The 23,695-nt window shown below is 41.9% G+C and overlaps 1 protein-coding gene across 2 annotated transcripts in view; it reads right to left on the bottom strand.

Annotated features, from left to right (window-relative positions):
• The window catches only part of SYN3 (synapsin III), a 467,188-nt gene that overhangs the window by 360,921 nt on the left and 82,572 nt on the right, over positions 1-23,695 (bottom strand). For both annotated transcript variants that reach the window (XM_025926829.2, XM_086712422.1), the window contains exon 4: positions 12,309-12,400. In XM_025926829.2, the coding sequence (XP_025782614.1) occupies positions 12,309-12,400 (92 nt within the window). The remainder of the gene's footprint in view (positions 1-12,308; positions 12,401-23,695) is intronic.

The raw sequence follows: 23,695 nt of genomic DNA, 5'->3' as shown, positions 1-23,695 counted from the left end.
GAGCATGGCTCTGATGGACATGGGAAGCACACCAAGCCAAGGGAGGCTTCAGCATTTCTTCTCTGCCTCTTCCGGCCCCAAGGCTGTCCCTTACCTGTGCACCTGCCTGCAGTCACGAGAAAAGAGAGGGACGCTCTTCCCCCAAATCCACAGGGCTCACTCTGTTTGTTTGGATTTCTATTTAAGTCACCTTCCCTGCTCACCCTTCCTCAGATACCAGTCCCTCTGTCTTCTTTTGCTTCCACCATTTCTCATAACCTGCCATTAGAATGCACGTTTGTTTGTTTGTTTTCCATTTTCTGCAATTTAGACCTCAGTTCCACAAGGGCTATTGTCTGTTTTGTTCACTGCTGCATCCTCTGTGCCTGGCACATCTTTAGTGAAGAGATGAAAAGAGAGCAGGCAGAGCTCGATGGGTATGTAACCATTCGGGAGGTTAGCACTTTTCCGAACAGACACAGGCACTGGGGTGAGAGCAGAAACTGCATTTCCTAACACATGCTGGAGTGTGCCTGGCACTATGAATTTGCTCAATAAATGTTTGTTGAATGAGTGAATATCTGGAATTTTAAATTCCAGGTTCATGAAGTTCAGAAGACTCTAAGAAACTATGTGTAAAATAAAGAGTAAAGGAACATTATTTTAGAATGTGCTCTGATGGGATGTTTGAGAGTTCCCAGGACAGAGACAGGGAAGTTGACAGCTGATTGTGACTCAGGAGCTAATGTGCTAGGAGGTTTGAAAAAGTCACCCTCTTCCCTGCCTCCCTGGCCACCATTTTCCCATCTGTAAAATGGGGACACACAGAAAAGGGAAGAAGGACTCTTCTAACTCTGAACCTCTAAGATTTTATAAAATATCCTCTCCTCTGGGACAGGTCCACACATCTCCAACTTGCCCCAAACATCTTCCCTGGAAACGGTAAGACTGGGGCGGGTACCAGGGGGAATATCTGAGCCTTTGATGCTTTCCTCAAGGTCTTGTGTTACTTATGCTTTCTGGCTCCCTCTCTTCAACCCACTCTGAGGTCTGACCTTCTAATGAGCGGATGCATATTATCAGCCTCTGTGGTTTGAACGGGTGCCTGTAATTTAGTGTTGCCTAATGCTGGAAACTGAGAGTAGGGCTTGTGTAATTAGGCTGGGGCCTCATTAACGTCTGCCTCCTTGGGTATTTTTCATTCCTGATTTCTCCTGTCCTGTATTTCTAATCCCATCTATCTGTATAGGCACGACTGCTTTTTTTTTTTTTTTTTTTTTTTTTTTTTATCACTCCATTGTGGAGCCAATCTTGAATTTGGGCCCAGAATGGCCACGGCCATCACAAAGCATGAATCTTAACATGCCCTGGATGGCCCCTGCTCTGCTTTCTAAATAGAATTTTGCAACTTTACTGAGAACCTGGATGTCTGGGTTGCTCTTAAGCACCTCGAGCTGCCTGGCAGTGCACCCTTAGTTTGGGTGTGTGACAGAAACCAGAGTAAGGGACTCTATCATTTTAATTGCTGCAATTACTGATGATTTAACCAACTTGTGTGCAATACTTTGCTATTTATAAAACACTGCTAGAATCTGACCTTGAGCAGAGACTTGATCTGCTTTGTTCACTGGTAATTTCCTAAGACAGTTAATCTCTTTTTGTGCCTCCTGCCCCCATTCTGTGGGGTATCTGTAGATGGCATCAACTCGGCTCTCTTTCTCCCTGATCTCTACTTGGCTTTGGCCAAAATGAGGCCCCAACAGAAGCCTGGAGGGCAGGGGAGGGAAAGGTAGTGATGTTTCTCGATAGTGCCCACCCTGCTTCAGTACTATGACTCTGGAGGTAGCTGTGTTCCTCCACCACTGCTGGTTCAAGCAGGTAACTGTCCTGCTCAAGTCTAGGTGAACCCTACTAGATTAAATCTACTAATTCTATTTCCTCTCCCACCCCTTCATCCCTGGGGATGATAATGGCTTCCTGCTGTTGTTAGACGCTGGATGCATCATGTTCCCTTAGCCCCACACACTCCTCTGTTAAGTGGTTCCTTCACAAAAATGTTTATATAAACCATTTGGGGATGAATTCTGTTTTCTGCCTAGCTCCTGTCTGATACAATGCTCCATATCTGGAAAACAGCCTGCAACCTAGCAGGCCCTTAATAAATATTTGTGAAATGAATGAGCAAACTTTTCGCAAAAACAGTGTAAAATAATATGATCACCTTTTACAGATAAACAAGTAAAGGCACAGAGAGGTAAGTTCTCAGATCTGAGCAATGATTTTCTAAGGGAGAGCAAAACACACTCATCTTATACCCTGGATGAGCCTGTACCACACTCAGCGCCCTGGAGAAATCTCTGACGCCTGCTGCCCGCTGTACAGACTCTGAGTCCACGCATGCCAGCCTGGGGTGGACTCAAGAGGGACAAATGCCATGGAGTGGCCAGGGGTAAAGTGAGGAAGAGATTAACAAAATCTCAGGATTTAAAGACATTTGGAAACTCATTTGGCATAGAACCAGAAACCCGGGTTCAAATCCCCAAATGCTGCCTGCCACTTCCTTTTTTCTCACTCTATTGAGATGTGACTGACCAATAAAAATTGCATATATTTAAGGTGTAAACATGTTTTCATATATGTATACTTTACGGAATCCTTGCCACAATCAAGTTAATTAACATATCCTTCACCTAACAAACATAGTTAACCAGTTTTCTTCCTGCTAAAAGCACTTGAGATCAACGTGCTCAGCAAATTTCAAATACACAATACGTTATTATCAACCATGGTCACTATGCTGTACATTGTCCCCAGAACATACTCATCTTATAACTGAAAGCATGTACCTTTGTCCAAAGTCTACCCATTCCCCCAAATCTGCCAGCCCCTAATAACCACCATTTCATTCCTTATTGCTATAGGTTCAGCTATTTCAGATTCCACATAGAAGTGAAATCATGTGGTATGTGTCTTTGTGTGTCTGGCTTACTTCACTTAGCATAATGTCCTCTAGGTTCATCCATGTTGTTACAGATGGCAGGTTTCCTTCTTTTTTTTAAGGCTGCGTAATATTCCATTGTATATATACCACATTTTCTTTACCCATTCACCCACTGACAATTATGTAGGTTGTTTCCACATCTTGGCTACTGTGAATAAGGCTGCAATAAACACGGGAGTGTACATATCTCTTCAAAATAGTGATTTTATTTCCTTTGAATATACACCCAGAAGTGGGATTGCTGAATCATATGATAGCTCTATTTTAATTTTTTTTAATTAAAATTTTGACCTCCATACAGTCTTCCATAGTGGCTGCACCAATGTGCCTTCCCACCAATAGTGCATGAGGGTTCCCTTTTGTTCACATCCTTGCCAACGCTCTCTATCCTTTGCCATCCAAACAGGTGTGAGATGATATCTCACTGTAGTTTTGATTTGAATTTCCCTGATTAGTGATGTTGAACATCTTTTCATATGCTGGTTGGCCATTTGTATGTTTTCTTTAGAAAAATGTCCATTCAGGTCCTTTGGCCATTTAAAAAGATTGGATATTTGGTCTCTTGCTCTGGAGTTGTATGACTTCCTTATATATTTTGGATATTAACCCATTATCAGACAGGTGGTTTGCAAATAGTTTCCCATTCTGTATGTTGTCTTCTGTTTGTTGATTGTTTCCTTTGCTGTGCAAGAGTTTCTCAGTGTTAGTTTAATTTTCCTTCTGTTATATTTTTTTTCTAGTTTCATATAATTGTGGTCTGCAAAGACACTTGATATTATTATTTCAATCTTCTTAAATTTGCTAAGACTCATTTTGTAATTTATAATCTATCCTGAAGAATGTTCCTTGTGTACTTGAGAAGAATGTATATTTTGTTGCAATTGGATGCAATGTTCTGTGTATGTCTGTTAGGTCCATGTGATCTAAAGTGTAATTCACGTCCAATGTTATCTTACTGATTTTCTGTCTCAATGTAACCAATGTTGAAGGTAGGGTACTGAAGTTCTCTACTATTATTGTATTGCTTTTTTCTTCCTTTAGACTTGTTAATATTTGCTTTATATCTTTAGGTACTCTGATGTTGGGTGCACAGACATAGTTACAATTGCTATATCCTCCTGATGAACTGATCCCTTTATCATTATTTAATGTCCTTTGTTGTCTCTTGTTACAGTTTTTGACTTAAAGTCTATTTTGTCTGGTAGAAGTATAGTGACCCTGTTCCCTGTTGATTTCTATTGGCATGGAATATCCTTTTCAAACCCTTTACTTTCAGCCTATGCATGTCTTTAAAGTAAGTGTTTTTAAAGTCTCCTGTAGGTAGCATATTGCTGGATCTTGGGTTTTTTTTTCTTTCTTGTTTTGTTTTTTAATTCATTGAGCCACTCTGTGCCTTTTGGAGAATTTAATCCATTGACTTTGTTTTTTTTTAATTTGAGAGAGAGAGAGAGAGAGAGAGAGAGAGAGAGAGAGAGAGAGAGAGAGAACGAGACTGACACAGGGCTCTATCCTCTGACCCTGGGATCACAACTTTGAGGAGAAATCAAGAGTTGGACACTCAACTGACTGAGCCACCCAGGTGCCCCTAATCCATTTACCTTTAAAGTAGTTATTAATATATAAGGACTAACTATTGCCATTTGTTAATTGTTTTCTGGCTGGTCTGTAGTTCTTTTGTTTGTTTCTTCTCTTGCTGTGTTCCTTAGTGATCTGATGATTTTCTGTAGTGGTATGCTTTGAATCCTTTTTCTGTTTTGTGTATCTACTATAGGTTTTTGCTTTACGCTTACCATGAGGCTTACATAAAACAAAGTTATAACAGTTCATTTTAAGCTAATACTTATTTAACTTCAATCACATACAGATTCCTTTACTTCCCCCACTACATTTTATGTTTTTGATGTCGCAATTTACATCTTTTTGTATTCATTAGCAAATCATTACAGCCATAGTTATTTCATAGTTCTATAGTTATTTAAAAGATAAAAGTATTTTGTCTTTATACTAGAGTTAAAAGTGATTTACACACCACCATTACACAATTACAGTATTCTACATCTGACCAGATACTTAACCTTTATCAATGAATTTTTATACTTTCGTATGTTTTCAAGTTACTAATTAGTATCCTTCCATTTGCTAAATTCCCACGACTAAAAGTCAGGTGCTTGGATCCCCTCAATATTTTCTACCAAATGGCTGTCGAACTTTTGCACACCACTCCTAATGAGGAACTTACTGCCTCCTTTTAAGCAGCTCCTACTATGAGACAGTCTCTCCTTTGTTAAAGAGGTGGTCCAGGGCAGTGGTGCCCCACACAGGCTCTGGGGCTAGATTGCCTAGGTTTGAACACTAGCTTTGCCACTTACCGGCTGGAGGCCTTGATTCCATCACCCAACTCATTGGTGCTTCAGCCTTCCTATCTAGAAACTGTGGATTACAATAGTACATACCTTATAGAGTTGTTGAAAGGATGAAATGAGTCAATACATGTTAAGTGCTTGGAGCAGTGCCTAGCACGTAGGAAATGCTATAAAGTGTTTGTTAAATAAATAAAAATTCATGAATTTTGTATGTGCAATTCAAGCTGGCTTAATCAAAAAGGGATTTTTTTTGGCTAAGGTTTGGAGATGAATCTGGATCCAGGGCCTTGGATAACATCATCAGGTCATTCATTCACTGTCTCTCTCTTGGCCATGTTTCCCTTTGCCTCGGCTTCAATCTCAGCAAAGCCTTCCCTCAAGGGGAAAAAGAGATGGCAACCAGCAGCTCCAGGTATGCATCCCACCAGCTCAGCAGCCCCAGCAGAATACACATGTTTCTGCCAGCCAAGGGTTCCAGTAAAAAACTCACAATGGATTCTCCCTGGCTTGGCTTACATCCCACTGCAGTGTTCTGATTCAGTCTGACACCAGCTGGCATCAGCTCCAGACACCACACAGACCGTAAGTTGGGGAGGGGTCACCCAAGTGGAGAATCTAGGTCCCGTTCCCCAAAGTAGAAAAAACGAATGCTGGGGAAGACCAGCAGTGGTCTGCTCTACCACGCATCCTGGTCAACTTTTACGAAGGAACTTCCTATGAACATGACTTCAGAAGACGTAGGCCTTGCTCGTTCTGCAAACTTGGAAATAAATGATCAAGGGCATTGTCAGTGCAACACCTGAGTCTCTTTGAAAGCATATACTGCAAGTCACGCGCACTGCTCAACATTCCTACTTTGGGAGACCAACAGCTAGGGCTCGAAACAGCACTACCTGCCTGGGGAAGATTCTTACTGACACCCTGTCTGTAGGACACACTGTGAGTTGGGCTGGAACTACGTGGTTTGTGTGCACATTCTCCCAGGTCTGTAACTTGTGGCTTGCCAGAACAAGCTATCTAGTGAGGCGGTAAGCACCAGTCTGGGCGTGGATACAACAAATCTCAACAGCCTCATGGACCCCTGATGCCAGGTCTCTGGCTAAACTGGCACTGCTCTCATGGCTGTCGCTACTCAAGGTAAGGTCTTCCACCACCACCAGCAGCATCTAGGAGCTCATAGGAAATTCAAAATCTCAGGTCCTACCTGAAGACCTGATGAATGAGAATCTGCAGTGGAACAAGATCTTCAGGGGGTTTATATGCACATTATAATTTGAAAAGCACTACGTATTAGTTTTCTAGGGCCGCCTAAACAAAGTAGCACAAACTGGATGGCTTAAAACAACAGAAAAGTATTCTCTCACCATTCTAGAGGACAGAAATCTGAAAGCAAGGTGTTGGCAGGACTGGTTTCTTCTGAGGGCTGAGAGAGAATTTGTTCCATGCCTATCTCCTAGCTTATTGATAGCAATTACTGGCATTCCTTGGCTTGTACACTTATCACTTGAATCTGCTTTCACCATCACTCGGCGCTTTCCCTGTGTCTCTGTGTCCAAATCTCTCTCTTCTTTTTTTAATGTTTATTTATCTTTGAGAGAAAGGGAGAGAAAAGGGAGGGAGAGAGAGAGGAAGAGAGACAGCCCAAGTGAGGAAGGGGCAGAGAGAGAGGGAGGCACAGAATCTGAAGCAGGCTCCAGGCACTGTGCTATCAGCACAGAGCCTGACACGGGGCTTGAACCAATGGATCGCAGGAGATCATGACCTGAGCTGAAGTCGGACGCTTAGCCAACTGAGCCACCCAGGCGTCCCAAATCTCCCTCTTTTTTTTTTTTTTTTTTTTACACGTTTATTTATTTTTGGGACAGAGAGAGACAGAGCATGAACGGGGGAGGGGCAGAGAGAGAGGAAGACACAGAATTGGAAGCAGGCTCCAGGCTCTGAGCCATCAGCCCAGAGCCTGACGCGGGGCTCCAACTCACGGACAGCGAGATCGTGACCTGAGCCGAAGTCGGACGCTTAAACGACTGAGCCACCCAGGCACCCCCCAAATCTCCCTCTTTTTATAAGTACACCAGTCATAGTAGATTAAGGGCCCACACTACTCCAGTGTGACCTCATCTTAACTAATTACAACAACTCTATTTCCAAATAAGATCACATTCTAACAAACTAGGGGTTTAAGACTTTTTAATACATCTTCTGAGGAGGGACACAATTCAACCCAAAACAACTGTCTTCAAAGTCTGCCATTCCTAAACGCTGGGAGACTAGCTGATTAACAAACACCTGGAACATGTTTGAAAATTTATTTTTGCAAACAATTTTGCAAATTCAGGAAGAAGATGGCATGTCTGGAATGAGGCTTGGGGATATCTATTTTGCAAGGGGATTCTTGCTCAGGCAGCACACCCAGCGGGGTCCTCAGCTTTAGAGCTGATCCAGCCCCAGTGCAGGGATGATGTGATAGCTATCTCGGGAGGTTCTCCATCAGGCTGCCCATTGGAGAATTAAAACTAGAGATGCCCAAATCCTACCTTCAGAGAGTCTAATGAAATTGGTCATGCATATTTCCTCACCATCAGGATTTTAAAACGTTTCCCAGGTGATTCTCATCTGTAGCCAAATTTGAAGACCATTGGGATGGATGTTCTCATTTCTATACATTACAAAATAAGACAGTTTGGTTCCTTTTCCAGATAAAGAAGCAGGACAGAAGCACAGCACAAATAAATTTGATAATTTTTGAAGTATAGTTTGAGGCAGTTTTGTTTGGTGCTTATAAATTTAGAATCTTTATCTTTTCCTTATATTTATCATAATGAATTATCTTCTTTTCCCTAGTAATGCTTTTTACCTGGAAGTCTATTTTCCCCCTGATATTAGTAAGCTACATAAGCTAGCTTTCTTTTGACCAGTAGCCATATATATATGTATACACATATATACATATGTGTGTATATGTATACATATGGCTTTCAAACTTTCTATATTGTTATGTTTTGGATGAGTATCTTGAATGGAATATAGCTGGATTTTTAAAAATCTACTCTGAAAAATTCAATGTAGATGCTCTGTAAAGTAGAGCGTTCAGTCTTTTTACACTTAATGCAAGTAATGATATATATTGGTGATGATAAATACTTAACAACTCATAGCTCTACTTTGTGGAGGTTGTAGTTCTCACAAGTGACCATGAGAGGGCGACTCCAGTGGACTCATAAGCATTTACAGCTTTGAAGGGACAGAAGAAACCAGGCACATTCTCTCTGGGGTTCCACCATTGCTTCCCAAGGTGTGCATCCCTTACAGTGTTTGGGCACTCTCTGACTACGGGAAGAACAAAGGATATGGGCTGGGGGACAGAAGTCTGGTGAACTGGGGGACAAAAGAGCAATCCAATGGTCATGCCTATCCATGGGTTATGAGTAGCTGAGGGCATTCATTTGCCTCAGGGCAGAAGCTATTTACCAACTTGTATAGAAAATTTTCAACATTTTAATAACCAGTACTACTGTACAAGTCATTTAGAATGATTATCAGTCTTCTTATACATTTGGATGTAAATCTACCACCTTATTTTATTTGTGATATCCATTTGATGTTGGTTTTTCTCTCCTTTCATGTCTTTTACTATTTTTTTCCCTTTCTTGTAGCTTTTAAGTTTTACTACATTCTTTTTTTTTTTTTTTTTTGGAATTACCCTAGAAATTACCTCATGCATCTCTGACTTTTTAAAGCTTGTTATTAATCAATACATTTACTTACCTCCCTGACAATACAAAAACTTCAGGACACCCTAATTCCATTTCTTCCCAACCACTACTATCTTACTATCATGCATTTTAATTCTTCATGTATTTTTTAAATCTATAAGGTGTTATTATTATTATTTGGAGACAGTGTTTATTAACATTTACCACCTTCTTTGTCTTACATATCTTCTTGCAGCTCTATGTTATTCTGGAATCATTGTCTTTTTGCCTAAAGCATGTTCTTTACAATCTTCCTTAGTAAGGGTATTCTCCTCACTAAATGTTTTTATTTTATGTAATTTTATGTAAATGTTTTAAGTAAAAAAAAATTTGTAAAAAAAAATTTTATGTAAAAACATTTTATGTAAATGTTTTTATTTTGCCCTTATTCATAAAAAAAATTTTCCCTGAAGATGGAATTAGAGCTTGGCAATTAGTTTCTTCTGGCACCTTGAAGATGTCATTCTACTACTGTGGCCTGTGATCCGTCAGTCTGTTACTCCAATAAAATTAATCAGCCTTTTTCTCTCACTATTTTAAGGATGTTTTTCTTCATCTTTTTGTACTGACACTATTGCGTGTTGGTGTATAATTCTCTTTATCGATCCTGCTTGAAATCTGTTAAGCTTCTGGTTTTGGTGGTTTGGTATCTTTCTGAAAGATTCACAACCATTGTTTCTTAAAATGCTGCCTCTGCTCCATTCTCTTTTCAAGAGTCTGTTTAAATGTTACTTTCTCACAAAATCTAATCAACTGTTCTGCACTTCTAAGCTTTTTCTCTTTGTGCTTTATTTAGGATAATTTCTTCAGCTCTACCTTTCACTTCATTAGCACCTTTTCAGTTGTGTGTAATATGCTGCTAAATAGAACACACCCAATAATTTTAGTGATTGTAGTTTTCATTTCTAGAAGTTCTATTTGGTTTCTTAAAAAAATGGTTGTGTTGGGGCGCCTGGGTGGCTCAGTCGGTTAAGCGTCTGACTTCAGCTCAGGTCACGATCTCGCAGTCCGTGAGTTCGAGCCCCGCGTCGGGCTCTGGGCTGATGGCTCAGAGCCTGGAGCCTGCTTCCGATTCTGTGTCTCCCTCTCTCTCTGCCCCTCCCCTGTTCATGCTCTGTCTCTCTCTGTCTCAAAAATAAATAAACATTAAAAAAAAAATGGTTGTGTCACTTTTTATTGTTTTCTATTTCTGGAAGATACCTTCAAACCTGATTTTTTTCTACTTAATAAGTATCTTTTTTTTTAAGAATTGGTGTCTGATAAGTCCAATATCTGATATCTTTCTGGGTTTTCTCTACTGTCTATTGTTTCTGTTTCTTCTCATTCATGGTGTCTGTGCCTGGTTATCTTTGACTATGTGCTAGCTATTGTAAAAAAAAAAAATTATTTGAAGCCTAGGATGAAAGTACCTCCCTCTATATATGATTTTCTTTCACTTCTAGCATGTTTGGGATCACCATAAACCAATTTTAATGCTTGAGGCTCCCAGAAGATGAAACTGCAATTCAAGCTGCAAATACTTGTGAGGGCTCATCTACTTATAAAACACATTCACCTTGAAGATGTGGTCCTTTTGGGTCTCAGCTTATTGTGGAGAGAGCCTATCATTACGTTCCCCACCTTGAGTGTCCCTGAACATTCATATCTTTCTCCTTTGCTCCTGCTAGGCTATCAAAACATTTTTAAATTTGCCAGACTTAGCAAATACTCTTAGGAAAAAGGTAACTTTTGTACTCATTCATCTCTCTGGGTTTCCATTTCTGCATCATTCTCTTCTTCGTAATTCCTTACTGTCATGCCAACTCTTTGAAGGCTTTCAAGATGATCATTATTTAAAACCAGTTTTTAAGTTGTTTTCAGTGGAAAAGATGGTCTAAATCATCTAGGCCATCATTATTAGAAACAGAAAGCTACATATGTCTTGGCACATGGTAGGTACTCAGTAAATAATGGCTGAATAAGGGGTGCTGGGGCAGCTCAGTCAGTTGAGCTTCTGACTCTTCATTTCAACTCAGGTCATGATCCTAGGATTGTGGGATCAAGCCCCACATCAGGCTTCATGCTGAGTGTGGATCCTGTTTAGGATTCTCTCTTTCTGCCTCTGCCCCTCCTCTGCTGTCTCTCTCTTCCTTTCTCTCTCTAAAATTTAAAAAAAAAAATTTTTTTTTATAAGGCTGGGGTGCCTGGGTGGCTCAGTCAGTTGAGCATCTGACTTCAGTTCAGGTCATGATCTCACAGTTTGTGAGTTTGAGCCCCACATCAGGCTCTCTGCTGTCAGCATGGAGTCAGCTTCATATCCCGTCTCCCTCTCTCTCTGCCTCTCCCCTGCTCATACATGTGTGCTCTCTCTCAAAAATAAACATTTTTCAAAAAAAGACAAAAATGGCTCAATAAATTGAATTAACATAATTTCCCAAACATGCTTTTTTTTTGCCTGTCTGCATTTACAAAGACTGCTTCCTACTCTTACGATGCACAGAATGCCCATATTCCACTGCTGACAAGGCTTAGAACCAAGGCCACCTCTTCCTCAAAATTCTTCCTGTTTTCTCTACTTCCCCAAATCTGAATCCTATTTCTTCCCCAGCTAAACCCTCACAAGACCTGATCTGTGTTACTCTGGTTGCTTAACTAGATAGAAATATATTAATACAACACTTTATCTCTTCTGTGGATTTGCACTTTCTTGACTTTTCTCAGCTAATGAAGAATTCCCTCACTCCCCCTCAAGCTCAGCATACATTCTAAACAGATTCTTTGGAAAGTGTTATATCCAGCACTTTTAGGTTTGATGTCCTGAGAGGGGAGGCTTTGAACATTTAGGCTGCCATATGCTGGAAGCAAGCAGTAGCTCATTCTAATAAACCCTTACATTTTATGGTGCTTTAGAAGAAATAGGGCACTCACTCTCACATACATGACTCTTACTTGAGGGCTGCAATCATCCCGCTGCAGATGAGAAACAGAGGGTAAGAAGGACTAAATAATACACCCAAATAGAGTCACAAAGACAGAAATGGAACCTGGCCTTTTCTCTGCAAACCCAGGGCTCGTATTGCAACGATACCTAAAACCCTTTGGAAGTAACCCTGGGTATGTGAAAGTGCATGGAGTGCAGGAGTTGGGTCAGAGGCAACAGACAGAGGGTAGCTCTGTGAGATATCCCACACACGCCTCTCAAATGACGGTTTTCTGTATCTCAGTGCTCCTTACCTCACAACCTTGGTCCCATTTCTCAGGACTTGCATGTCCACCATACAGCCCCCAGTAACATAGGCAGCTAGGTTCAACTCTGAGAATTCAGCCTGAAGGAGAAAGGAAAACAAAAAAGGATTTATCAAAAACTAACGATGCTAAAAACTGCTAACATTTATTGGGTACTTCTATGTGCCAAGTACACATTTATACTTTGCCCAAAACTTAGGAAGTTGGTGATATTATTTACTTCCTTTTCTGAAACGTGAGTAATCTGAGGTGTAGAGGCATGGTGCCACGTCTCATAATTAATAAAAGGCCAAGTTGCATTGAAACCTACATGTCTCTGATTCAAGCACCTATGCTTTTAACCATTTCTAATTTCTACTTCCTTGAAAGTAGAAGTAACTCTAGCTTCAGCACTGTACAAGGCCAGAGGCTGTTCAGTATGACATTTTCCCTAGATTTCTCCAGCTTCAGGTGTGTGATCACTTATCACTGTTAATGGAGGCTTCCTCGTCTTCTGCCCACTCTTACCTCTTTTGGTCATGGCCCTTCCCCTCACCCCCCTACATGGTTACAGTAGAAGCACCATGTCTGTGCACTGAAATAATGCTCCCTCAGTCACAGCTGATGGGGTTGGCATCTGACCCAGGGTGGAGGAATAAGGTCCCCTTGTATTAGAATTTGGAACTGCTGAGTGATTCATGCAGTTTCCTTCTAGGGGCTGTATTTAATACATAGAACCTGAGTACAACTGAAGACCATGTTTTCTGCCATCTAGATTGGGAAAGTATAGAACACAAGGGGACTGGTGGGGGTGGGTGGATGTCACAGTCACTAAGAGAGGGGCAGAGAGGCAAGAGGTGGGGAGCACTCTTGATGTTTATGTGCCAGCTACAATCCTGTCCTTGGGTGTTATGCAATACCTCCATATCTTTATAAACTCATCTTCTTTTTTTTCTTATTTGCTTAAGCAAGATCTGCTACATTTCTTTTGCTTGTGACCAGAGTACTATGGAAGATATCCCTCCTGCCAGATTATATACTCCCTGGGGATAGTGATTCCATGGTACTATAACCATCTGTATTAGTTTCCTCAGGTGGCCATAACAAAGTACCAGCACTCGGTGGATTAGACAGCAGAAATTTCCTTTCTCACAGTTCTGGAGGCTAGAAGACCAAACTCAAGGTGTTGGTAGGGTTGGTTCCTTTGAAGGCTATGAGGTAAAATCTGTTTCAGGTTTCTATCCTTGGCTTGCAGATGGCCACCTTCTCCCTATGTCTTATCACACTGTCTTCCTTCTACACGTGTCTCTGTATCCAAAGACCCCCTTTTTATAAGAAAACCAGTCGTACTGCACCAGAGCCCACCCTAATGACCTCACTGTAACTCTCTAAAGACCCTCTCTCTAAATAAGTCACATTCGAGGGACTGGAGCTTAACGCTTCAACGTGTGAATCTTGGGGAGGCACCGTTCAACTTGTAACCCCATGTTAGAAAATGCATAGTAACAAACTGTGCCATACACACAGTAAATGCCAAAAACCATTTCTCTGGATTAAATGAATGAAAATAACTTCTCATACATATGAAAAACTCAACTACGTGCCAGATACTGTCCTAAGCTTTTTACATGTATGAATTAATTTAATCCTCACACTTGTCCAGATTAAAAAAAAAAAAAAAACAAGGCAGAGAGAGACTGAATAACTTGCACAATATCACACAGTAAGTAGCAGAGCCAGGATTTAAACCCAGGCAGTCCGGTTCCAGCCTATGCTTTTGACTGCTACACCCCACTCCTCCCACTGTTTAGCTGAATAAGGCACTGGGTGGATTACAACTGGGAATTTTGGGGACCTAAAAATAGCCCATTTGAAGAGAAAACCAAGTTTATATGGAAAGGAAATATCATTTCATAGTGATTTAAATGTATCCCCTTGGAAACATTTAACAGAATTATGACCAAAGACCTAGTCATCTCCCTAGATGGCATTAAAGGAAACCCAGAGTGCTTATGTCTCTTGCTTTAATTAATAGCCTCATTATGTTGTGGCAAGGTGAAAAGCAAAGAGCTCTGTTAATGAGTCCAGGTTAGTAAATAGTGGTAATGACCTGTTTATTAAGTCTAATGTCTTAAAAATTCAGCCCCATCATGTTTAAGATACTCCACTGGCGAGATTACAAAGAAGAATTAGCAATAAAAGTTGTTGCTTGAGTGTGAGGAGAAAAAGATGTTAGAAGAAAGTTGCAACACAGAACAGTTGGGCACCAAAAACTTGAAGAAAGGGAGCAAATAAGAATCTTGAATCATAGAATCTCCAACTTAGAGGTGGCCAAGCCCCAGGGGCTGTCTTGCTGCCCAAATGGAAAGAGATAATCTGGATAAAAGACACACTCAGCCTTGGATATACAAGTTAGAAGTTCATGGTGTTCAGAGCAAGGTGTCTAGAATTATTTCCTAGTTATGTTTATGAGTAATTATAGGAGGCAAATACCTGGGTTGTTAGGGTAGCCAGCATCTGTTGGATCAAGTACAGAGAGGGTAGTGAAGAAAGGGCTCTCTTCTGTATTTTACTTTTTAAAAACTTCAATAAACAAAACTTGGAAATGAACTCAGAGGTATCCAAGCACTTCTCCTTCAAGGTAGTGATTCTACTGAGAGGAGAATCTCAAAGAGCAGCTGTTTTTGAAGAGCCTCAGAACTCTCACAGAAACTGTAGTAGGTTGAATTATCTCCCCCCAAAGATATGGCCACATCCTAAGCCCTGATACCCACAAATGTGGGTTTGTTGGAAATTGGGTCTTTGCACATTTACATCCATAATCCATCTAGAATTTTAGTTTTTTGTGTAAGATCGGAGGTAAGACCCAAGGTTCAGTTTTTTCATATGGTTATTCAAATACTTTGGCACTATTTATTAAAAGACTCTTCTTTCCCAATAGAGTTGCGCTGGTGTCTTTGTCAAACATCAAGTCACCTCACATGTGATCTATTTGTCTATCCTTGAGTCTGTTCCAAGTTGTCTCAGTTACTGCAGCTTTACAGTGAGTTTTGGTATCAAGTAGTATAATATTCTAAGACGGAAGCAGCCCAACTAGGTTCCAGTGATAACAGGTTCAAAGACAAGACCACACCTCTTGTCTCCTCAACCTGCTGAAGCAGATCGAAAGTTTTCCTACTAACCCACTCCAAAATACAGTCACTGGGCAAAGAGGTGACCTCAAAGGCTCTATCCTGAATAAACCTAATGAATGTTTCCCTAGTGATGTGATTGGTTGAACAGAATGTGTTCTATCCTCTGATTCACACTGCAATCCACCATCGTGGCCAGACCTCTCAAAGAGCTCCTCAGGGGATTCCCACCTCTCTTAAAGGTTTAAAAAAAAATCAAGATCTCAGCCCCTTCAGCTTTGTCAGTGTGGCAGGCCAGCTGAGAGGCTAATAAATGGAGAAGCAAGCACTTCCATGACTTTGAGTCTTACCTGTACTGAGAAATGGCGCCTGTGGCATTCTATTGCCATATTCACCTGCTCCCATAAATTTCTCTTGGCTTTATAAATGAACTTTAGGGTTTCAGGACAGGTCTAAACATCATCTTTTATTTGAGCTTCTGTACACCCTATTGAAAGCTCAAGCCTGCTGTCTCATCTGCATTACTTTTTTCCTGTCTGCTGCTATGAGGGGGAATTTTAAAGAATTTCTTTCCCTTCTTTTTAACAGAAAAAAATAACACCATAATGAAGAAAGTCTGTGTGTAATTTTGATTGTGAAGATTCTGTTTTGAAAGGGAAAACTGTCATATTACACATTTGTGGGAGATTTTCTCTAGACATCATTAAAGACAGGTAGGTTTTTGTAATATAAGGCACATATAGGGACTTTGGATTTTGTTACTCGTTACTTTTGGTACCTGGTATGGGAGGTTTTTGTCACTGACCTCAATGATACCTGAAAGTGCTGGATTATCTGAGTTTTCCTATTTGTGACTTTTTAAAACATGTACATGGAGGAATCAAAGAATAGTGGAAAAGGAATTGGTCTTTAAGTCTGGGGACCAGGGACCTAAACCTTGGATTTGACCTAAACCTTGGATTTGACCCAATAACAACGACTGCAGGCAGACCCCTCACTCTCCACTTGTATTCTCTTTGACTTTAAAATGAAAGAGTTATAAGGGGAGCCTTAGGTGGCTCAGTAGATTGAGCATCTGACTTAGGCTCAGGTCATGATCTTACAGTTCATGGGTTTGAGCCTTGCAGCAGGCTGACATTGCAGAGCCTGCTTGGGATTCTCTCTCTTCCTCTCTCTCTGCCCCTTGCCTACTCACTACCTCTCTCTCTTTCAAGGAAAAAAAATGAATAAACTTTAAAAAAAAAAAGAAAAAAAGAAAATGAAAGTGTTATAATCAATAGAGTCAATATCTTTCTTTCTCAACTAGTGTCCCCCAGTTATCACTGAAGGCAAAATCTATCATCACATCTTATGAAAAATGAATCCTATGCATTAATATTTTTATCAGAAAGCTGTTCATTGCTTTATACTCAGCTTCAGGCACATAGTAGGTATCCAAAAAATTTTGTTAAATAAAGTGTTACTTTTATTTTCGGGGTGCCTGGGTGGCTCAGTCTGTTAAGTGTCTGACTCTTGGTTTGGGCTCAGGTCATGATCTCATAGTTGTGAGTTTGAGCCCTGCATTGGGCTCTGTGCTGACAGTGCAGATTCTGCTTGGGAATCTCTCTCTCCCTCTCTCCCTGCCCTTCCCTTCCTCCCTCCCTCCCTCCCTCCCTCCCTCCCTCCCTCTCTCTCTCTCTCAAAATAAATTAATTTTAAAAAAAGGAATGCCATGCACTAATATTTTTATTATAAAGCTGGGCACTGCTTTATACACAGTTCTAGGTACACAGTAGGTATCCAAAAATATTTGTTGAATAAAGTGTTATTTTTATTTTTGATGAGCAGATACCTATGCATGCTATGCAGCATGCCTTATGAAACTCTGTCCATTGCCAGATTCACTAGACCACAAAACTGAGGAGAATGTTTCCAGGCACAGAGGAGGGGAAAGGCCCAATCTAAGTTGCTAGTAACAAAAGCACAGGTAAAAAATACAGGGCTATCGGGTCAATGGAATGGTGAGATGTCTTTAGTAGCTGGGGCATGGAGTTAATGGAGGAACAGAATAGGAAAAAGAGCTAGAAAGGGAGGTCACAGACCAGTCCAGGAGGATCCTGAACTTTCTGTGAAGAAACATGAATTTCACTGTATAGTGCATTTTATCTTCTGTTACTCATAGTTCTGTTACTTCATTACAGATTACCACACGGTAAATAACTTCAAACAACACAAGTGTATTATCTCACTGCTCTGTAGGTCAGAAGTCCACGTGAGTTCGGCTGGTTTCTCTGTTCTGGGTTTCACAAGGCCCAAATCAAGGTTGTTAAGCATCTAAGCTTTTACTGGAAGACTCTGGGAAGAAACTGTTTCCAAGCTCATACAGGTGGCTGGCAGACTTCAACTCTTTGTGGTTGTAGGACTGAGGTCCTGTCTTTTCTGGTGTCCCCTGGAAGCCTCCCCCAGCCAGCTACGGGCACCTGCATTCAGCATCACATAGGACTCTCCATCTCCAAACTAGTAATGGCACATTAAATCCTTCTTATTCTTTAAACATTTTTAACTTCCTCTCCTGCCACATTTCTGTCTCCAGCCAGAGTAAATTCAGTTTTTAAGGGCTTGTGTGGGCTCACCTGGATAACCAGGGTCACTCTCCCTATCTTAAGGTACATAACTACAGTCGCATCTACAGAGTCCCTTTTGAGTATCACTTTCACAGGCTCTAGGCATTAATGTTTCTGGAGGGCTACTGGGAAACAGGAAAGGCTGCAGATGAGGGGAGTGGTTACATATTTAACAACAAATATTTCTGCAGAATTTTCTAATTTCCAAGCTGTTATAGGTACTAGATATGGCTGGAATCATATCCACTAACAAAATGTCCTCTACAGCCCCCTAGATCAGAAGGCAATAGAAGCACCTTTTTACAATTAAACTCACATCCAGTTCCAAAACACAAATGCACACAGGTGCGTGCATGCATACACACACACACACACACACACACACACACACACACACACACAGGATGGAATGCATTCAGTTTCCTGTAGGGTCTTTGGCTGCATTGTCACTGGAACTGGCACCTGGCGAGCATGTGATGCCAAGTAGATAATATTACTGAAAGCATGGGGTATTCATGTTTAGTTACTAGTAATTGCATTTGTGATGATAATGACATCTGATGACAGAATGGAAATGGTGATTGTAATCATAATTACGATAAGCTGAAGAATGCTATTAGGTCAACAGATCAATGGGAAAGAAACTGAAAATGGGGCTTGGATTTGGATGACTGACAAGAATGTACCCAAGAAACCAAGAATGTGTGGGAATGTGAAGGTAGCAGCTATCTGCCTTGACCATGAAGCCTGACTAAAGGAGGATTTCGACACAAAAAGATGTTGTCCGGAGTCCTAAGAAAGGCAAGATGCTGGCAGACAGACTGTTCTGGAATCCGAGGGTGGCTGATAAGATACTAGAAATTCCTGTCAGTTTGTGAAATCTATCTGGCCCAGACTGTACTCTTAAACCCTGACAGTGTGCCCCCTTGTACAGCCTTAGGTATTCCATAGATTTTTCAGGAGAAGAGAGAGAGAGAGAAAGAGACAGAAAGACAGATACTGAGTGTATAGGAGAAGGTGGGCAGTCTCCATCCAGTACCTTTTCTAATGCTAGGTCAACTTCTGACACTCAGCCTTGTTCTCCAACCTTTCGCATTACACCCCATAAAGAGGAACTGTTAACCTATGGGTCAGGACATCACAATGCTACAGTTGACAGCAGGCAGGGTCACTGCTAGGCTGAAAAGGCAGGCAAAGGCATGGGATTCTGGCTTCTCTGTAGCTGAGTGCCTGCTGGTCTGCATGGTCATCATGTCAACTTCCTCCCTTGCCTGTAGCTCCTCAAAGGGGTTCATCTCAGCACCCATCTTTCCCTCTGCTGCTCTCTCTTCCATGAGTTGGCAACCATCAATTCGGATTCCCAGAAGCCCCAGATGTCCTGCTCTCTCTTTTCATAATCGTGTTTGTTGTACCTTGGAACTGTTTAGTGATAACAGCCACATATTTAGTAAGTAACATCCACAAATCTACAGGACTCACGCCAGCTCTGGCAGAGAGCCCTGCCCTCGGGCTGGGGGACCTAGGCCGGCTAACGCTCAGTGGTGTTTCTACTCTTATTTGCTATTCCTCCCTGTGTATTTGGCTACCTTAGGAACCTAGAACAGGGGTGCTGGTAGTGATTTTTTAAGGTAGGATTAGGGCATTCCTGCATCCTCCAGCAAGTTATCATCAAAATTCCACTCTAATCCCTAACAGACTGTTATGTTTACTCTTGGGAACAAAACTGTGTCATTAACAAATTCTTTAAAAAAAAATCAACATTCTGCAAGTGCTGTGATCTTCACGTCTTAAGTTCTTTCACAGAGTCTCTCAGGGTCTAAGAGGCTCATTAGAAGGACAAACAACAACAACAATACTAATAAAGTAGCACTAAATACAGAAAACCTAAGTCCTGCCTGGCCTCTAACGTCCTGTATGATTTAGACACTGATGAAGTGATGACCTCTTTGACACCATCCCCTGTGCCCCACACTGGCCTCCTTTCCATTGTCAAACACACTGAGCAAGCTCTGGGCTTGCTCCAGTCCCCAAACCTCTAGAGCTTCCGGGAGATGGCAGCAAGGTCACCTTCCTCACTCCACTCATAGCTTTGCTCAGTGGAGCCCCCAGTAGCACCTCCTTACAGAGCACCTGCTGTACTCCCTGCCCTGTTTCCTTGCTTGAACTCATCCCCACTGACAAAACTGTACATTTGTCCGCATATGACATGATTTACATCCATCCCAATTTAATATTTAATGGTCCAGCTCTCTCACCAGAATAGAAGTTCCAGGGGGCAGGGATGTCTGTTTCGTTCCTGGCTCTATCTCAGCATCCAACCAGTACCTTGCATTACAGCACAATGCTCAAATACGTGAATGCCTATTGTAGGTGTCCAAGGTGAGCCCAGGGAGGCAAATGACCTTTCCCAAAGTGACAACCTGGTAATTACGTCAGCTGGGACCCAAACCCAGGCCGATACCTTCCACATGGCACCAAGTGGCTCGCTGGAGATGACGCGTGTTATAATTCACAGAGCTGGGTCAATTAAAGGGCGACTTCGCCAGCCTTGGGCTTTCCTTGTGCTGCAACCGCCCTTGTTTTCATACCTTCCCACATCAGTGTGCGGCGTCCATCAGCAAAGCCCACGGGCCCCTACCCCTCCTTCACCACTCTGCCTCTTCCAAATACCCCGCTGCTGCAAACACTTGGCAGGTGGCCCAAGGCCTGCTGTCGGCAAGAACTGCTTCCTGTAGATTTCCCGGCACAGGCTGTGTTTTTAGTTCTGAGGGCCCCGTGGGCTCAGTGACTTCCTTGGCTGGCATCTGAAGTCTTTTCCACCGGTTCAGATTCACCTTGCAGACAAAAGAGGCTTTGAGAGTCTGCAGACTCTCTGAGTGGCCCCTTCCAGACAAGGAAATCTCACTCAGGAGCAGTGCTCAGTGAAGGCCCGGGCCACTGGGTCAGGCTGTACCGAGCACCCAGCTATGACAGGTAGACGCAAAGACATATTCTGCTCATCAAAACATCATAATACTCGTGTGTGTGTGTGTGTGTGTGTGTGCACACGCATGCATGCGTGAAGGCAGGGCAGGGAGCGATAAATACAGAAAAACATGTCAAAACAAATATAAAAATATAGAAAAAGATTGCAATGACAAACCTACATTCTTAAATGTTCAAGTAATGGAAAATCCAAAATTAGATGGAGTTAGCCACATTTTAAAAACAAAACAAAACAAATCATCAACAGTGATTTGCAGTTTACAAAGAGTTTGGTATAGAGTGGTTTTCAGAACCAGACTACAAGTTTGAATCTGAGCTCTACGTCTCACTTGCTGTACAACTCTAGGCAGGTTAGCCTTTCTATGCCTTAGTTCACATCTGTAAAATGAGGCTAAGAATGGTGCCTTCCGAGGGTGGATGTGAGCATAAAATGAATTAATCAGTTTAAAAGCCTGTACTTAATGGGGTGCCTAGGTGGCTCAGTCAGTTAAGTGTGTGACTTGGGCTCAAGTCATGATCTCACAGTTTGTGGGTTCAAGCCCAGTATTGGGCTCTCTGCTGTCAGCACAGAGACCAATTCAGATCCTCTGTCCCCCTTTCTCTCTGCACCTCCCAAACTGGTTCTCTCTCTCTCTCTCTCTCTCTCTCTCACACACACACACAATAAATAATAAACAAATTTTGTAAAAAGGCCTTACTCAAAAATAAATAAATAAAATAAAAGCCCTTAGCAAGGCATGTAAGTGAAAATAAGTACATAATGAATGTTACCTATCACGGTATTTAATTGGATCATTACAACAACCTCTTGATAAGAGGGTTAAGTATTAGCATCTTCATCAGCCGACAAGAAAACTGAAGAGCAGAGAGAACAAATGACTCAGCCAATATCACAAAATTACTGAGCAAGAGAGCTATGACCCTGACTCTATTCACCCATTCATTCATTCACTTAACAACTACTATGTCAAGGACAGGGACTGATGACATAGCAGCAAATGGAGCAAAATTCCCTGTTCTTATGGGACTTGTATTTAGTAGGGAGACAGACCATTAACAATAAACAATATGTCAGGGGAGGAAACATAGCTTCTGGTAAGAGGACAAAGTGCTGGGAGGTGTTATGTCAAATAAGGGGGTGGGGGGTCAGGGGAAGGTGGCACTTATCAGTGTTATAAGCAAAGTGAGGGAGCAAATCATATAGTAAGAGAGAGAAAGGCTTTGCAGGCAGAGGGAACAGCAAGGAAGAAGGCCCTGAGGCTGGAGTATATGTGCAGAGCTCAAAGAACAGCAAAGAAGGCAGTGTGGCTGTAAAAGAGCTGGTGAGGAGTGAGTGGAAGGATATGAGGTCAGAGAGGGGACAGTGGATCCATCATGATAAGGATTTTATTCTGGATGAGAGGGTTAAGATGTTAGTACCATCACCATCCTCCTCAGCAACATCATCATCTTCACATTGCCAATGAAGATCATGATGAAGATCCAACATCACCACCACCACCATCACATTTGGCAATGAGAGAACTCAAGAAGCCAAGTTTGCAAAAAATCACCAATAAATGTGGCACTCTCATTTTTAAGGAATTTTTTTAACAGCCAGGTTTTGTTCTCCAGAGCCTAGATGTACATTTGGTAGAGAGTAAGCCAGAGCACGGAGGCATGCCCTAGTTCTGTCCTGACAGTCACCCCTTCCTGCTCAGATTCCCAAGGAAGCTGTACCCACAAGAAACAACAGCAACTGAGAATCAAAGAAAAACATCCTTTGCATCCATTGTCCTTTTCCCTCTGTCAGGTCAGCTTCAAGGGTGAGGAGAGCTTTTGATAACGCCTTGGAGGAAGAAAGGAAATGAGGAAGGAGAGGAGGGAAGGGAAAGGGAAAGGGAAAGAGAAAGGGAAAGGGAAAGGGAAAGGGAAAGGGAAAGGGAAAGGGAAGGGAAAGGCGGAGAAGGGAAGGAGAGGCAGGGGAAGCCTTTAGGGGGACAAAATGGTGGGACCACCATAGCCTCCAAAGCTTTTAAGGTTGAGAGACCTAGGAAAGAATTTTGCCACCTGCAACAAACTTTTCCTACCTACAACAGATCGGGGCAAACATTCAGAAATTTTAAGACCACACCTTAACTACACAGAAAAAAAATGATGGTTAATGTCCGCTTGACATCTACTTCTCTTCCTGGCCGAGCTGGCTCCACACGTTTGAACACTATTTGGCTGAATGTTCAGAAAAGTGTGTTTATAGGATTAAGCAAACCAGGGGTGAAAGTCTCCCCACATTTCTCCAGAGGGACGATGGACAGTTTGGGGACTTGGAGATTGGGATGTGGAAACAAAGGCCACTGCTGGGCAGCTGCTGTGTCCAGTTGTATCACAGGCACGTGTGAAACTGGATGGCTGGAGCTCCGGGAGGGGCTGTCTGGGGTCAGAAGAGCTGACATGTCATAGCACACATGACCCTGAACAACCCAGGGGAGACACTGAAAGAACTTAAGTAGGCTGATGGCATTTAATTTCTATAGTTTCTTTCTCCAAATTGAAACTTGTAATGTGATGGCAGGAACGTCTTATCCATCAAAGCTCTGAAAAATCCAAATGCTCTTATCCTGCCTTCATGCACTTGTTTTTTTTTTTTCATTTGGAAGGTACAAAACCATTTTCAGGGTTATAGAAATTAAAAGAGCAT

The sequence above is a fragment of the Puma concolor genome, chromosome B4, assembly GCF_028749965.1.
Source record: "Puma concolor isolate L17-30 chromosome B4, mPumCon1.1.hap2, whole genome shotgun sequence".
Lineage (NCBI taxonomy): Eukaryota > Metazoa > Chordata > Mammalia > Carnivora > Felidae > Puma > Puma concolor.
The sequence above is the reverse complement of the archived record's forward strand: the minus strand, read 5'-3'. Positions and strand labels throughout refer to the sequence as shown.